This window comes from Erpetoichthys calabaricus, chromosome 1, assembly GCF_900747795.2.
Source record: "Erpetoichthys calabaricus chromosome 1, fErpCal1.3, whole genome shotgun sequence".
Taxonomy (NCBI): domain Eukaryota; kingdom Metazoa; phylum Chordata; class Cladistia; order Polypteriformes; family Polypteridae; genus Erpetoichthys; species Erpetoichthys calabaricus.
In genome coordinates, this window is record NC_041394.2 from 149408778 (window position 1) to 149425407 (window position 16630).

The 16630-nt window shown below is 35.8% G+C and overlaps 1 protein-coding gene across 4 annotated transcripts in view; it reads left to right on the forward strand.

Annotated features, from left to right (window-relative positions):
- pde3a (phosphodiesterase 3A, cGMP-inhibited) overlaps window positions 1-16630 on the forward strand; it is a 425475-nt gene that overhangs the window by 399378 nt on the left and 9467 nt on the right. For all 4 annotated transcript variants that reach the window (XM_051935470.1, XM_051935471.1, XM_028807158.2 and 1 more), the window contains 4 exons: window positions 1278-1477; window positions 3666-3869; window positions 5521-5682; window positions 13397-13664. In XM_051935470.1, the coding sequence (XP_051791430.1) occupies window positions 1278-1477; window positions 3666-3869; window positions 5521-5682; window positions 13397-13664 (834 nt within the window). The remainder of the gene's footprint in view (window positions 1-1277; window positions 1478-3665; window positions 3870-5520; window positions 5683-13396; window positions 13665-16630) is intronic.

The window sequence follows — 16630 nt, forward strand, 5'->3', positions numbered from 1 at the left end:
ACTTTGTCTGTATAAAATTAATAATGATGATATCATGTTAAATACACTAAGTTTAACAGAAATATGGGACAGAAACTTAATAGCAGTTTAGAAGAACATATTTCAGAAATTTTGTTTAATTTTGCAGTACACTTGATTTAGAACAGCATTGACAAGAACAGGTCATTCAGTCCAGCAAAGTTCACCAATCCAAACTTATTTTAGACATTGTTGTGGATAACAATGTAGAGACAAATAAAGATGTGTGCATTTGGCCCGGGTTCCTAAACATATGGGACATGGAGACAGAATCGTAGTACTTCTGTGAAGTAGAAAAGCAAGAGCCTTAGTTTTTTGGTGAGTTAAAGTAATGTTTTCTCACCTAAAGTCACCACTTACAGTGAAGAACTTCCTACATCTGACACCAGTTTAAAGGATCTCCAATAATGCTACTCCAGGCCATCCTTTTTACAAGACTCAGATCAATGACTTTTTAATGAGTAGCCTTCCTGCAGAGATAATAAGTGGCAGACTTTGCTTTCTGAAATAAAGGAATGTTTCTTTAACCTTTGAGTATTGTCACACTTTTTCAATGAAGGAATGATAGAGTGAGTTTATCAGTATAACTTTGTTAATCTGCATAAACATGGTTAAAACTTTGATAATCATTAGATTTTATTATAATAATTAGTCTTTCGGTTGCTCACTGCAGGCTGTGATAATTACTCTGCGGCATTATTGAGAGGAATGAAGTCGAATTAAAATTGTACCAAGTTAGCATCTTTAGACTTTAAGTTCTGGCTATATGTATGTGAATTAGTACAGTGGATCCAGACTATTAATTTAAAAAGATTTCTTTAACAAGTACACAAGGACACTGATGGAACCTCATTAAGGGAAAATTTCATGAAAACATGAAGTTTTTGTTTACACAGAATCACAGACATAGGAATAAGTTACCAATTAGTGTGGTAGAGAGTAAGGATTTAGTGACCTTCAAAACTCAGCTTAACTGGAGAAATTAGTTGGATAGGACTGGCTACCATTGTTAGGCTGACTGGCCTGTTCTTGTCAAAATTTTGTTAATGTCCTAATATTTATGTTTGGTATTCTCATTTTGTTTCCACTCTTTTTCACTGATTGACATCATTCTTTTTTTTCACTTTTTGGGTATTTATTCTTTTCATCATTTTCTTATTTTTGCTTTTGATTCTTGTTTTGGTCTCCTCATCTTTTGCTTTTTCACCATTAATGTTTATTGCTAAAAGAACTTTCTAAACAAAATTATTTATGTGTAGATTCTGACAGTGGGATCACTCATGGACACATGGGGTATGTTATATCCAAAACATATGGGAATCAGGAGGATCGGTATGGCTGTTTGTCAGGCAATATTCCTGCCCTAGAGCTCATGGCCTTATATGTGGCTGCTGCCATGCATGACTACGATCATCCTGGTAGAACTAACGCCTTCCTTGTAGCTACCAGTGCTCCTCAAGTAAGTATAATTTAAGTTCATTTAAAAATATTGAGGTTTAATATGTGCATTTCAATTTGGGGACATAATTCATTCAGAATTGTCAAGCTGTATGTGGATTAATTACTTTCATGCTTTTGTCTAGGCACATTCTATTCTAAACTGGCGGCAATTACACCCCAATGTAACCGCTGTCATGTCTCGACCAGAATGTAAATAACAAAATTCATTGTTTATGAGGTTTAAATCTGTCACTGGTTTGTCGGTATGTTAGCAGTAACAGGAAGATAAAATGCAAAAAATAGCATGCAGCATAAGCCCTGATAAGCCTTCTCACTTGTCTTAAAAAGAAAAGTAAATTGCAAAATTAAGTACAGCATGCAAGAGCTTGCTTTAAGAGCTCTGTGAAGATGTTGATCACCTTCCTGCTTTCATGATCTCCAAAATCTGCTTTTATAGTGCTCCAAAAATGGCTGCCAAGATCCAGTGACATCATAATGTTGTAGCCATCTAGGAATAGTCTTTTCCAGAAAACAAAGGAAAAATAATTTAATGATAAAATGACACAAACAAGGGCAATAAACACAGTAAATTGGCCTCAGAACCCGGCAGTCACCCAGTAAAGTCCTATCTTATTCCAGAAACATATTATGACTCGAGTTTTTTCTAGAAAGTCAATAAAAGACAAATGATATTGAATAAGCTGGTTTAACCCTTTAGACTTATAGCAAACTATAAATAAGCTAAAAGCAGTGATACAACCAAAGCGGCAAAGTAACAGTGATTATAACAGTAAAGGCAAAAAGAGTTCATCCTGAAATGGTAAAATGATTTACAGATTTAAGTGAGATATGTTTTTGGTTCTTACCTTTCATTCATACCTTAACCTTAAAAGGAAAGACACTATAGTCTATTGTAAATAAATAATCAAATAGGATAGACCAGAAAGAGCTGGGACTCCAACTGGAAGATCCCTGTTTAATGCATTTTTGTAGAAAAGTCTTTCCAAAATATAATATTTGCAAGATTTGCTACCCTGTAGTGGAGCCATTAGCAGTCCATGTCATTCAACTTGTGTTTGGTCAGGAAAGGCTTATGGTATTGTGTCTTTGCTTTTATCCTTGCTGACAGAAACAGTGGAGCATGAAGCAGAAGTGACATCGGGTTTCTACTGGGTGCTGTTGCTCCACTCTAATGTGGAAAGTGGAAACTGCATAAAGAAATGTTCCACATTCCCTTTAGCTGTACTCTAAATAAAGTCCGTGTAATACCTGTATGTGTGACACTATCAAGAGTATGAAATATTTAATCAGATAATGCAATGCATATTTTATAATTGGGTTTGCATCCCAGTTCCTCCCAGCATGGAGTTTGCATATTCTCCCTGTGTCTGTGTGGGTTTCCTCTGAGTGCTCCAGGTTTCTCCCACTGTTCAAAGACATACAGATTAGATGAATTGTCAATGCTAAACTGGCCCATGTGTGTGTGTCTTCACCCTGTGATAGACTGCGCACTGTCCAGGGCTTCTTCTTGCCTTGCACCCTATGCTAGCTGGGACAGACTCCAGCCTCTCCCTTTCCCCACATCCCACAGGACCCTGATCTGGATTAAGCAGGTTAGAAAATGACGTGACATTTCATAATTATGCTGGGCACAAACTGTTTAAGAATATACTTAGAAATAACATTTCGGCTGAATGTTTCTCAAATAAAAGGTAATGTTTCTTATAATACTTCTTTTATTATGGACATTAATGTAGTGAAACACAATATGAAATGGATTAATGCTCATGAAGCTGACAAAATATTATGATCCATGTAGTATTAATTTACAAAAGTAGGAGAATTAAGAGTGCTATGGCATATCTTTAAAATCAGGACTAATCAAATGGACTAGCACCATTTTTATCTACCTTGGATTGTTAATCATGCATTCCATGTACAGTAAGAATTCAAAGACCTCTGTTTGGATGCAGCATAATCCATCCATGAAAATGTAAAATTAATATCAGTAATATAAATTGACAAGGTAACATACAATTGAGTGGCACATGAACCAGGTGACTTATATTTCTGATTCTAAGCATGGCCTTTTACTATAGACATAATAAAATAAAAACAAACAGAATCAATAAATAAAAATAAGGTATTAAAGCATGGGTCATGCTGAGCGGTCTTGCCAACCTGTGGCTTTTTTTTTCTCGTGGCAGGCAGTATTATATAATGATCGATCTGTGTTGGAAAACCATCATGCTGCATCAGCCTGGAACCTCTTCATGTCCCGGACTGAATACAACTTCCTGGTGAACTTGGATCATGTGGAATTTAAGCGTTTTCGTTTCCTTGTTATAGAAGCCATTCTAGCAACTGACCTCAAGAAGCACTTTGATTTCCTGGCTGAGTTTAATGCGAAGGTAAATCTACTTGACTGAACCCTGTTTACTTACCTAGCTGCTATTATGTTTATGTACTGGTAATAATGCTAATCACATGAAAGCCTGGCATTTGTACATACTGTACCAGACTGGGAAGAAAGCCTTACTGGAATGCAAGCAGATTAGCTGAATATAATAACTGTTAAGAGCTGCCAAAGAAATGGTATTGTGGAAATGTTTTAACATTTTATTAATCAGTGTTTATGAGACGATGACTTAAATAACTGATCTGGAATGTGTTTTGTTCTCTCTTAATACTTATTTTTCAAAGACATCCAAGTAGGTCACTCGGTATGTATACGGTGCTCATAGTAAAAGGACATTAAAACACAACATTGTACAGACTACAGGAAAAGGATATCATCCACCCAGCTTGCATGGATGGATAATTTGACTCAATATCTTATTCAAACATATTTTTCGAAACTTCAAATATACAGTATAATCACCCTTTGAGTGAAGAAGTGCTTCCTGTTTTTGAATTCCCCAAACTTCCACAAATGTTTTCCATCAGGAATGAAAGCATTTAAACAGATTTCAGTGAGAACTTACCACTATGTTAAAAAATGATATTCCATGTACTGTTTTATAAATAGAACTGGAGATGGTATCTAGGAGAGAATCCGGTAAGTTTATACATTTAAATGTTCAAAACCTGTAGATTATTTTAAACATTAGATGAGTTATAGATGTTGATCAAATCCTATAAATAAGTTTCAGTGAAGAAAACCAGAAGCCAAATGAAGCTGATTTACTAATAGTATTAGTACTGTAGATTTATTATTCCAAGAAAAATAAAGTAATCTTCAAAGAACTAGAAATATTGATTGTTTTCCTTTAACCGACATGGTGCTACAGCGACTTTTAATGCTCTGATTAACCATATTGCAACACTGAAACAAATTTGAACTATTATTGCATTATCTTAATGATGCTCTTATTTTGACCAAATATTTTTTAAGGGTAAACAAGGTGCTAAAGATACAAAGGAAGTCAGCCATGTCTGCAAAAATAAGAGGAACATTTAGGATTGTTCAAAAAAAGGCTTATCCCTAAGACTCCAGTCTTAAAGCCATTAGTCAGAGGAACGTCTGTCATTGATTTTGCATTAAATTAGGCACATTTTATCATAGAAACAGGTCTATTAATAAACCACATAAACAAAATTAAATGAGGTTAGAAAATGTTAAAAGTACTACTCCTACTTTCATCATTTGTTTTAATAAAACATTTGAATAATAAGTACTCCCTGTACAAGTCTGAGGTATTCAAATTAAGTTGTCTTTTCAAAATGTTGTGGTGGTGATAAACATTAGTAAAGAGTAATACATAGTCCAACCCAACATCAGGCAGAATATTCCTTCATCCTGTCAAAGCTCTCACAAAACTACACACTCAACTCTCACCAGAGCACCTGGAGTTAGAAAATAATCTGAGAATAAAGTTGAAAAATTGTACCCCACAATTCATAGAGGAAGTCTCAGCTTGAATCTTGGATGGAAGAGCTGTCTGCTAAATCTACCAAGAAAGAATGAGTGGTGCAAGTTAAATGTATTATTGGACCAAGCCAACTGGATGGTTGGATATGTTTATGTTCCTGTTTTTCATGGATAAATTTATATTTCAACAGGTAAATGATGATGTTGGAGCAGGTGTAGACTGGTCAAATGAAAATGACCGCTTGCTTGTCTGTCAAATGTGTATTAAATTGGCAGACATTAATGGGCCAGCAAAGTGCAAAGAACTCCATCTGCAGTGGACAGAAGGCATTGTCAATGAGTTTTATGAACAGGTCAGTGAAGAACCAATTTTATTTTTTTCTGAAACAAATATAGTTCCATTTAATGAAACATGCACAATTGTGTTAAAAAAATATTTGCGAATATATTGTATACTATGGAATGCCTGGTTTGCTCCCAGTCATGTATTAGCACTGAGCTTTGTTTCAGGTTATATCCAATTACTATATAATCTAGTCAAATTTTTTTGCTATAAGTACAACTATATTATAGAGATTAAAAGATGGAGTATGTAGAAGTTGTACTAATGATTTGGCAATGTTTGTCACATACTCAGCATTCATGTATTCTTTTCCATACATCTCCTTCTCTCTGTCTCTCTCCCTCTCTATGCAACATTCTTTTACAGACTGAACTTCTTTTTACAGAAAGCTGTAAAAATCTTAAGATCATCCTTTTATAATACCAGTGACCACCTTATCAAATTAGTATACTACTTAAAAAGAATCAGTACTGTAGGTATTTGGATTTGGCTAAACACTGGATTCGCAGGCATAAAGAATACCATGTTCATCTGCTAATAGCCCAAAAGATATACAACACACAGTGAGTGTTGGTAATCTAATAATAATAATAATAATAATCCATTACATTTATATAGCGCTTTTCTCAGTACTCAAAGCGCTATCCACACAGGGAGGAACCGGGAAGCAAACCCACAATCTTCCACAGTCTCCTTACTGCAAAGCAGCAGCACTACCACTGCGCCACCTGTGAGGTGATTAATGACTAATGATTAATAGACTTAATATATGTCTTAGACTGCAACTTTAGCCATTCATCTTGCAGTTAATGTTTCAGTGTACAACCCATGCCTGTTCTGACTTTAACATCAAGTGGCAAAGCTGTTTCCCCCATCTCTGCCTTTGACATCTGTGCTTGTATGGTTCTGTGGTGCTAGTGGGCACTCAAATACAGGGTACAAATTAATTTGAATATGAGTCATTTCTTCTAATTACCATATTCAAACACATCAATCAGTATAACACACAAAATTAAAACCACCTAATCAGATGTAAGACTTAACTAAAAGTAGTAATTCTTTTTTATACTGTATGTAGAAGTCTCTCTCACAACTACAACTATTACTTGGGTTAAATAACAAACAAACCAAGTAAAGAAAATTTTATAGAAAATTTCCACCCTTTATTTTCAACAGTGTCCTTGCTTCTCCAAACATTAATTTCTCAAAACTCTTAGCATTGTCACTTATACACATGTTAGACAGACAGACAGACAGACAGACAGATACAGACATATCTTTATTTGTCCACAAGGTGAAAAGTGTCTTTTTACAGAAGATGATTAAATAAATACATACTGTACATAGTATATACAGTATGGCATGATGTATAGTATGGTTAGAATTACTGAAAAGAAAGAACATTTTAAAAAGAAAGAAAAAAAAAGATTTCTTCAGTGTTAGTGTGTCAGAGAGATGATGTACAGCATTGCTCATAATGGCACTATGTTTTGTTTTAATTCTCTCCTTCACTGCTACTTCAAGGGGATCCAGAATGCATCCCATAATTAAACCTGGCTGTTTAATTAGTTTGTTGATTTAATGGGCCTCTTTTGAAGTGATGTTACCAGCCCATCACATTACAACATAGAAAATGGCACTGGCCTTCACAGAGTTGTAGAAGATGTGAAGGGTGTTACTTTCTACATTAAAGGAACACAGTGTCCTAAGCAAAAAAGCCTACTTTTCCCTTACTTATATATTTTCTCTATGTGTTACAGTCCAACTTGTCATTGATGTGATTCCCCTAAGTACTTGTAAGAGTGGACCACCTCTACACCCACTCCTTGAATAGCGAACGGACACGGCTCTTTGGTGCAGCAAATGTCTAGAATTAGTTCCTACGTTTTGCTGTTGTTAAGATGCAGACAATTCCTTTGCACCAGAAGACAAAGTTCTCCACCTGACTCCTATACTCTGTCTCATCCCCTTTATCAAAACACCCCATAAGTGCAGAATTATCTGAGAATTTCTGCAAGTCAGATGACCTGGTTTTATATTTAGTGCTAACTGTTCTATAAACGTTTGGCTCTTTGTACATAAACATACATGGTTATTTATGCAACATATTTACACTATTATTTTGCAATACAATATAATGATACAGCATATCTAAACATGCCTAACAATACAGTATATCTGTTCCTGTTGCAAGTGAGCTCTGATGTACTGTAACATGCTAATTTCCCATTGGTTTAGGTTGGTCTTTTATCCATTTGAACTACTATTAAGTGATTCATGCTAGGCTAGACAGTCGGCCAGTTACAACCACAGCTTCTTAACCAACAGACCACAAAAAAAAGTTGTACTCTTGTATGTTTTAGTTCTTTGATCTTATGCTTTAGAATTCTATTAATAGAACATTATTAATATGTTTTATTAATAAAAATATTAATATTAATTCTCTTAAACATGCCACTTTGAAATCAGTAAGCGTTTACATACTTGATGGCAGAATTTATATAAAGCCATTTGTAATTGTCACCATAATGAAAGGCACTACATATAAAACAACTGATGTAATTTATGTCTAATGGTATCTGTAGTATACAGTAAATGAGGAAAACTATGCCTCGAATTTCCTTGTTACTCATTAAAAAGCACTTGAGGTCATCACAATTTTAATACATATTGTATCACTTAAGAGTTATGAATACTTCTATTGAAACCTCATTGTTCACAACCTCATCACTGTTTTTTATTATTTTACTGTTTGTAATTGTAAACACATTTCACATACATTGTGTTGCTGCCCTGCAGTTCTCACATTGAAAAATAATAATAATGTCTCTGGCTGCGCTTGCTGCTCCAGTCATCCACTGCAGTGCTAGTGAATGCACAAATGGGTAAAGTAAGTTTTAATTATATAACAGATAGTGAAAGCATGCTAAAATGGTTAAATTAAGAATGCATGAAAAACATTCATTATTGTGTTAGTAAACTCCAGAAGTGAGAAATGTCTTAATTTGGGTTTGAAAGGTCTATTCTATTAAAGTCTATTAAGGGCCAGTAGATAGATAGATAGATAGATAGATAGATAGATAGATAGATAGATAGATAGATAGATAGATAGATAGATAGATAGATAGATAGATAGATAGATAGATAGATAGATAGATAGATAGATACTTTATTAATCCCAGGGGGAAATTCTCAGTAGGTGAGGTACATTAAATCTACAACAATTAACCTGCAACAAATGTTGTCAGCAGAATTTAATATAAATACACCAGCTGTTTCATACAAAGATTATTCTTTGTGAAAAAAAAAATCCCAGGAAGATGTATTTTTAGAACAACAAATGAATAATTCATAAAAGGAAAGAATCTTAAATCCTAAAAACCTCAGTGAATTCTTCCTACCCTTCTATAGTTTTACAGTGAGAAATTTCCACATAATAATTGCATCTTCAATAATAAGAAAAAAGGAAAACAAAAGAACAAAAAAATTATTCTTTTTTACTGAGTTATGACTGGAAGCTATGTAGCTACAGGTTCTAGAAGTGTTCCTGTCTGTATTTTTAGAAGGCATGCATTTTTTAATTGCAATGCAAGATCAAGATTACCTACGTTTAAACTGTAATTGGATCCAAGCCACAGAAAGCTTTATGTGCTACAAGTACATTTATGAATTTACATTTACATTTGGTCCTAGACCAAATATAGAGGCCTAAGTACAGGAGTTATATATATTCATTCATATAACATTCATTAAATCAGCGTTTCTCAACCTTTAATTATTTGCAACCTGAGTTTTCATAATAGCTTTAATCGCACCTACTTAACGTTTTTTTGAAAGGAGCCCACTAATACCAATTTGTTCCTTTTTAATTAATGATATATCATAGATGCATATTTTATTATACCTACTTAACTTTTATCAACATTTATCTAACTCTATATTTATTTTTCTAGTATCAGGATGTAGTTTAACTTAATTTGTTTTGGCTTCAATAGATGTATTTTTCATATTTTCGATTTTTTTTTTCTTTTTTTCACATCTTCGCGCCCCAATTTTTGTTACTTCGCGCCCCCCTGGGGGGCCTGCCCCACAGATTGAGAACCACTGCATTAAAAAATGCCTACACAGGAGACACCAGAGAACCCAGGAAACAATCGACTCAAATCAGACCCCCCATCTCACCTGGCGCACACTTCCTTATCATCACAGAATGTCAGAAGCCACAGCATGCATCCTGTCTAAATCAGGTATCAGAATAGCATACAAACCTTCGAACAATCTGCGCACTGCCCTTTTCAATGCCAAAAACAAGAAATCGACAGCAGAAACACAAAACACAGTTTATAGCATTCCATGCAGTTCTTGCCCAGCAGTATACATAGGACAAACATCAAAAAGAATCGCAACACATATACATGAACATCGCAATGCCATCAGAAGGAAGGACTCACGATCACTGATCTATACGCATACAAAATCAACTGGACATACATTCAACTAGGACAATGCACAAGTAAGATTTAAGGCCAGTACTAAAAGTGCCAGAGAACTGGCTGAATCTTGGCTATCAAACGAAAACGCCATTAACAGACATTTGAACATAAACCCAGCATATACAAACTTAAGAAGAATATGTTCATAATTAATAAAATTTATGACCAATACTCCTCCCAACCCCCACCTCATTACCCCCCACCCCCCCCACCCCTCACACACTGACCTAAGAAACCACTTAATTTTGCTTTATATTGCCTTTAATTCTTGTAAGTCTAAGCATTATCCTCTGATGACAGCTCCTGGCAGGGGCTGAAAGCTCAGAAATAAAAACTACTTTATGATACATGATTCATCTTCTCCCTTTGTGGATCTCCAGCTGTTTGTCCTATGTATACCACTGAGCAAGAACTGCATGGAATGCTATAAATTGTGTTTCGTGTTTCTGCTGTTGATTTCTTGTTTTTAGCATTAAAGAGGACCGTACACAAATTGTTCATGGGTTTCATGGGTTTGTGTGCTATTTTGACGCCTGACTTGACATGCCTTTTAATATGTGATATGCCTTATGGAAACAGTAGCATTTCAGCAGTGACATTAAGTTTATTGGATTAACAGAAAATATGCAATATGCATCATAACAAAATTAGCCAGGTGCATAAATTTGGGCACCCCAACAGGGATATTACATCAATACTTAGTTGAGTCTCCTTTTACAAATATAACAGCCTCTAGATGCCTCCTATAGCCTTTGATGAGTGTCTGGATTCTGGATGTAGGTATTTTTGACCATTCTTCCATACAAAATCTCTCCAGTTAAATTTGATGGCTGCCGAGCATGGACAGCCTGCTCCAAATCATCCCATAGATTTTCGATAATATTCAAGTCAGGTGACTGTGACGGCTATTCCAGAAAATTGTACTTCTTCCTCTGCATGAATGCTTTTGTAGATGTCGAACTGTGTTTTGGGTCATTGTCTTGTTGGAATATCCAACCCCTGCATAACTTCAACTTTGTGACTGATGCTTGAACATTATCCTGAAGAATTTGTTGATATTGGGTTGAATTCATTCGACCCTCGACTTTAACAAGGGCCCCAGTCCCTGAACTAGCCACACAGCCCCACAGCATGATGGAACCTCCACCAAATTTGACAGTAGGTAGCAGGTGTTTTTCTTGGAATGCGGTGTTCTTAATCGGCCATGCAAAGCACTTTTTGTTATGACCAAATAACTCCATTTTTGTCTCATCGGTCCAAAGCACTTTGTTCTAAAATGAATCTGGCTTGTCTAAATGAGCATTTTCATACAACAAGCGACTCTGTTTGTGGCGTGAGTGCAGAAAGGGCTTCTTTCTCATCACCCTGCCATACAGATGTTCTTTGTGCAAATTGTGCTGAATTATAGAACGATGTACAGATAGACCATCTGCAGCAAGATGTTCTTGCAGGTCTTTGGAGGTGATCTGTGGATTGTCTGTGACCATTCTCACAATCCTGCGCATATGCCGCTCCTGTATTTTTCTTGGCCTGCCAGACCTGGGTTTAAAAGCAACTGTGCTTGTGGCCTTCCATTTCCTCATTACATTCCTTACAGTTGAAACTGACAATTTAAACCTCTGAGATAGCTTTTTGTAGCCTTCCCTTAAACCATGATACTGAACAATATTTGTTTTTAGATCTTTTGAGAGTTGCAAAATATAATAAGGTAATGTAAATGTAAGTAAATATAAAGTATTACATGTAGGATATAAAACTATTAAATGTGAATACACAATGGTAGGTCTGGAGATTGAATGTACACCTTATGAGAACGATTTAGGAGTCGCAGTGGACTCATTACTATCAACTTCCAGACAGTGTTCAGAAGCCATAAAGAAGGTTAACAGAATGTTACGTTATAGATCATGATGTGTGGAGTACAAGTACAAGTAGGTTATGCTCAAACTTTATAATGCACTGGTGAGGCACTCATCTGGAGTACTGTGTGCAGTTTTGGTCTCCATGTTACAAGAAGGACATATCAGCACTAGAAAAGATCCAGGGAAGAGTGACTAGGCTGATCCCAGGGCTACACGGGATGAATTATGAAGAAAGATTAAAAGAGCTGAGCCTTTTCAGTTTAAGCAAATAAAGATTAAGAGGTGACAAGATTGAAGTGTTCAAAATTAAGAAGGGAATTCCATTGAATTGAGACAGTTACTTTGAAATGAGTTCAACAAGACAGAGTTGAAAACTTGTTAAGGGTAAATTTATCACAAAACTTAGGAAATTTTTGTTCACACAGAGAAACATAGGCCTGTGGAAAACGTTGCCAAGTAGTGTGGTAGACAGTAGGACTTTACAGACCTTCAAAACTTGACTCGGTATTTTGGAAGAATTAAGTGGATAGGGCTGGTGAGCTTTGTTGGTCTGAATGGCCTGTTCTTATCCAGATTGTTCTAATGTTCTAATGAAATTTGGAACGGCTAGGGGATTTCTTCAGTTCAGTACATCAGTAAGAAACACTGATGTACATCATTCACTATCCTCATCATTATGTATGACTACACAGAAATGAATCACATTCATAACTGTAAATGAAATAATTTTTCACTAAAGAGTTAATTTATTTCTAAATAAAGTGGTTAAGAAAGTCTTGGAACAAACAAGTGACTGCCATACAAAAGAATAAATCTTAAACGTTAACATTATTCAAAGTTTTTGTCTGTTTTTAACTACATTTTTATTACTCTTTAATATTGTTTTTTTGTATCAGTATACTGCTGTTGGAGTATGTGAATTTCCCCTTGGGACTGATAAAGTATCTATCTATCTATCTATCTATCTATCTATCTATCTATCTATCTATCTATCTATCTATCTATCTATCTATCTATCTATCTATCTATCTATCTATCTATCTATCTATCTATCTATCTATCTATCTATCAGTCAGTCAATCCATATTATATAAGAAAAATACCATCTTTGTTTCATATGCACAGTAAAACATTTATTAAAACAATAAGTATTTAGTTAAGAAGCAGCTGAAATGATATACTCTGGGTTACATAATGAGGTGATGCTAATGTATTGTTGTTTGCTATTGTGATGATGGACACACTAGATGTGTATTATATGGACTTTTAAATCATGAATTCTTCTATCTTTCTGTACTGAAAATTCTGTTTTGATTTTTTTTATTATAATGTAAAGAATTCCACCCATATCAGCTTGCTTATATTGCAGGGAGATGAGGAGTCAAGCCTTGGTCTTCCTGTCAGCCCCTTTATGGACCGCTCTGCACCACAGCTGGCCAAGCTCCAAGAATCCTTCATTACACACATTGTGGGTCCTTTGTGCAATTCCTATGATTCTGCTGGCCTCATGCCTGGCAGGTGGATTGAAACTGCTGAAGGAGCAGAAGAAGATGGAGATACAGATGACATTGAAAATGGTGTGGATGATGATGACGAGATACCAGATGAAGATGCCTCTGATACCTCTGATATTTCTCGTAAGGCTTCTGTTCTCTTTCTTTCTATATACGGAGTTCTTGTTGCTCTTTTCATGCCAGTATTTTCTCTAACATGGTATTTTTACTGAACAGCAACAGAAACTGCCAAACATTATGCTTTGAAGAAGGATATAGATCTAATTAATAAAAACTTATTTTTGTATTTTTGTAATATTATACTGCATCAACTGTTGGCATGCACTTGGAACTGAATCAAATCTCAAATAGTGTTTTTAAAGCCAAATCTCATAGTGTTCCAATCCTAGTATCTGTCCATTAACGTTTTATTTGAATTATGGCCAGTTGACAACAGAGTAGAAGAAAACATAAACTTGAGTTAGCAGCATCCCTGGAGAAAATAAACCTCTGCGGAGTCAATGGTCAAATACAACAGAGAAAAATAAAGACAAAGTCAGACACAGTCACAGCCATGGAGACCTCAGCCTATTGCCAACCCCCTATGCATTCTACAGTACAGACTGTACTAGGCCATCTAATATGATGACAGAATCTGCCCAGCCTTTGATTCCAAGGCTTCCAGTATCTCTTTTCTTTGGCAGGAAAACAGCTATGAAATAGAGAATAGCAGCAAAACATCAATGAGACAAACAGAATTAAGGAGGGCTAGTAACAGTTCATGGTTATTGCAGTACTCAAATTTTTGCACATTTGACATAAAACAATAATAGAAAGTAAGCCACAAATGACACGAAATTTTTGTGTAATAAAATGTTGATTTAAGTCATAATAAGCAACAGGCACGTGTGCAAGATGCTGTGCATCTTATTTTTTAAGCTCCTTCCACATGTAAATATCAGAACAGCAGTGATGGCAGATTCTCCCATTCACATTTTTTTTTGTTCTTTATTTCGCCTTATACAATTTCTTGTATTAGGAATTTGTTAGTTTTCACATACCCCTTGGGGTCAGAGCGCACAGTCAGCCATTGTACAGCACCCCTGGAGCAATTGAAGGTTAAGGGCCTTGCTCAAGGGCCCAGCAGAGTAGGATCTCTTTTGGCAGTAACGGGGATTCGAACCGGCAACCTTCGAGATACTAGAGTAGATCCTTAGCCTCAGAGCCCCCACTCCGCCCATTGAAACATCACATCAACTTTCCCAGCATTTCAACAAGTGTTTACATCCGTGGAAATTACGTATGAATAAAACTATATGTGTAAAGGGAGTTTTACAGGCACAGATGTTAACCTCCTTACTAATTTAATTACAACACTTACAACTTAATATAAACTTGCTAATGTTGCATTCATGCATGTTGGCTATTTCAGTTAAAAGGTACACAGTCGATGCAAGCAACTATTTGTGTTTCTCTTCACTTTGTAGTTAAATAATTTGAAGAGAAAAATTGTCTTTGCCAATTTTAGGCAAACTAAGCAATTTAGAGAACTTAATGACGCATTGTTATGGTACGATTCTACTGTATAGCCAATGGCAAACACATGATATTTAGATACAGTGCTTCAATGACAACTTTCAGGGCCCAGCTCCATTGTGGTAAAAGTCTAACTAAAACTGTGCTGAAAAATCATTAAGAAGTAATGTAATCCGTCATACATTATAAATTCTACTTTAACAATCTAACACCCTCACAGACAATAAGATTTAGCAACTGACATTCTGTCAGTCTCAAAGCTGTATAGTGTGATGACTGCCTAACAGAGCTAAGACTGCAATGCAACTGGTGTATGAATACACAGAACCTGAAATGTTTGTGCAGAACAGCAGGAAAGGTGAAAATGCATATAATTAATTGTTTTGTCATGGCAATTTAACCTCAAATCTATCTGTGTTTAGAATGAACAATTGAAAAGGAATAAAACTTTTTTTGCAAGGAAAAAAGTGCCCCACTTGCACCAAGACCCCAAAATGCAATTTTATAATAGTTAAAAATGTTTTGGTTTGCAAATCTTTAAAGCTCTCATTAAATAAAATGTTAACTTTTTTAATCAAAATGATTTATCACATCATTTTCAGCAAAAACACCTATTTGGAAGTGGCATTTAGATCAATTATCACCTGATTTTTCTTTTCAGCAAAACCCAAATGTGGTCCACAGTTTCTCAAGCAAAATAAACTTCATGATGCATATTCATTAGTGAGTCATGAGGTTTCTCAAGACCTTTCCTGCTGTATTTGGTGCAAGAAAGGCATTATTAAATTAACCATGGATGCTAGTCCATTAAGGTTAGGGTAAGGTTAGGCACTCCTACATTCACTTTCACGTGTTTGTTTTAGTGTTGCCAATCAACTTAACAGAATATATATGTGGATTAGCACAACAAACACATGATCCAGTCTCTTAAAGGATACGCCTTGCCACACACACCACATGATGAAACAGCTCAGGATCCTGGTTGGCAATCCCGAAGCAGACACGCTCTCCAGTCCCACCCTCTGGAAAAGACCATCTATATACCACACCCAGGTGTTATGTGGGCATCCCCTTGGCCTGGTCCAGCCGCTCGGGTCCTCAACAATGACGATCCTCCGAGCTGGATCACCCTTGTGTAATTGCACCACATTGCAGGTAATGTGTCTCATTCAGGACTCCATGAGCAACCGTTCATTTGACACAAAGTCAAACCAATGGTACCTAAGGATTCATTGAAGGTGTCCAGTCTTCGTCACAAGTCAGTGCATAGTGTCCATGTTTCACAACCATATAACAAGACAAGAAGCACCAGAATTGAAAAGACTTTGAACATGGGCCAATAAATTATTAAAGGTGTTTTTTTCTTTCTAACTTCAAAGTAGGGGTGGGAAATTGTGGGGTGGGGGGAGGGGCCGTAATGCGATTTCTATGAAAAACCATGTTTGTGTTTATCCTTTTTATGGTGGATTTTCCTCAGGTTACTTTGGTTTTTCAAACGCATCCCCGAGGACATGTATGGCTTAGGTAGTTGGTGTGTGCATGAGAGGGTCCTGTAAAAGACTGGTACTCAATCC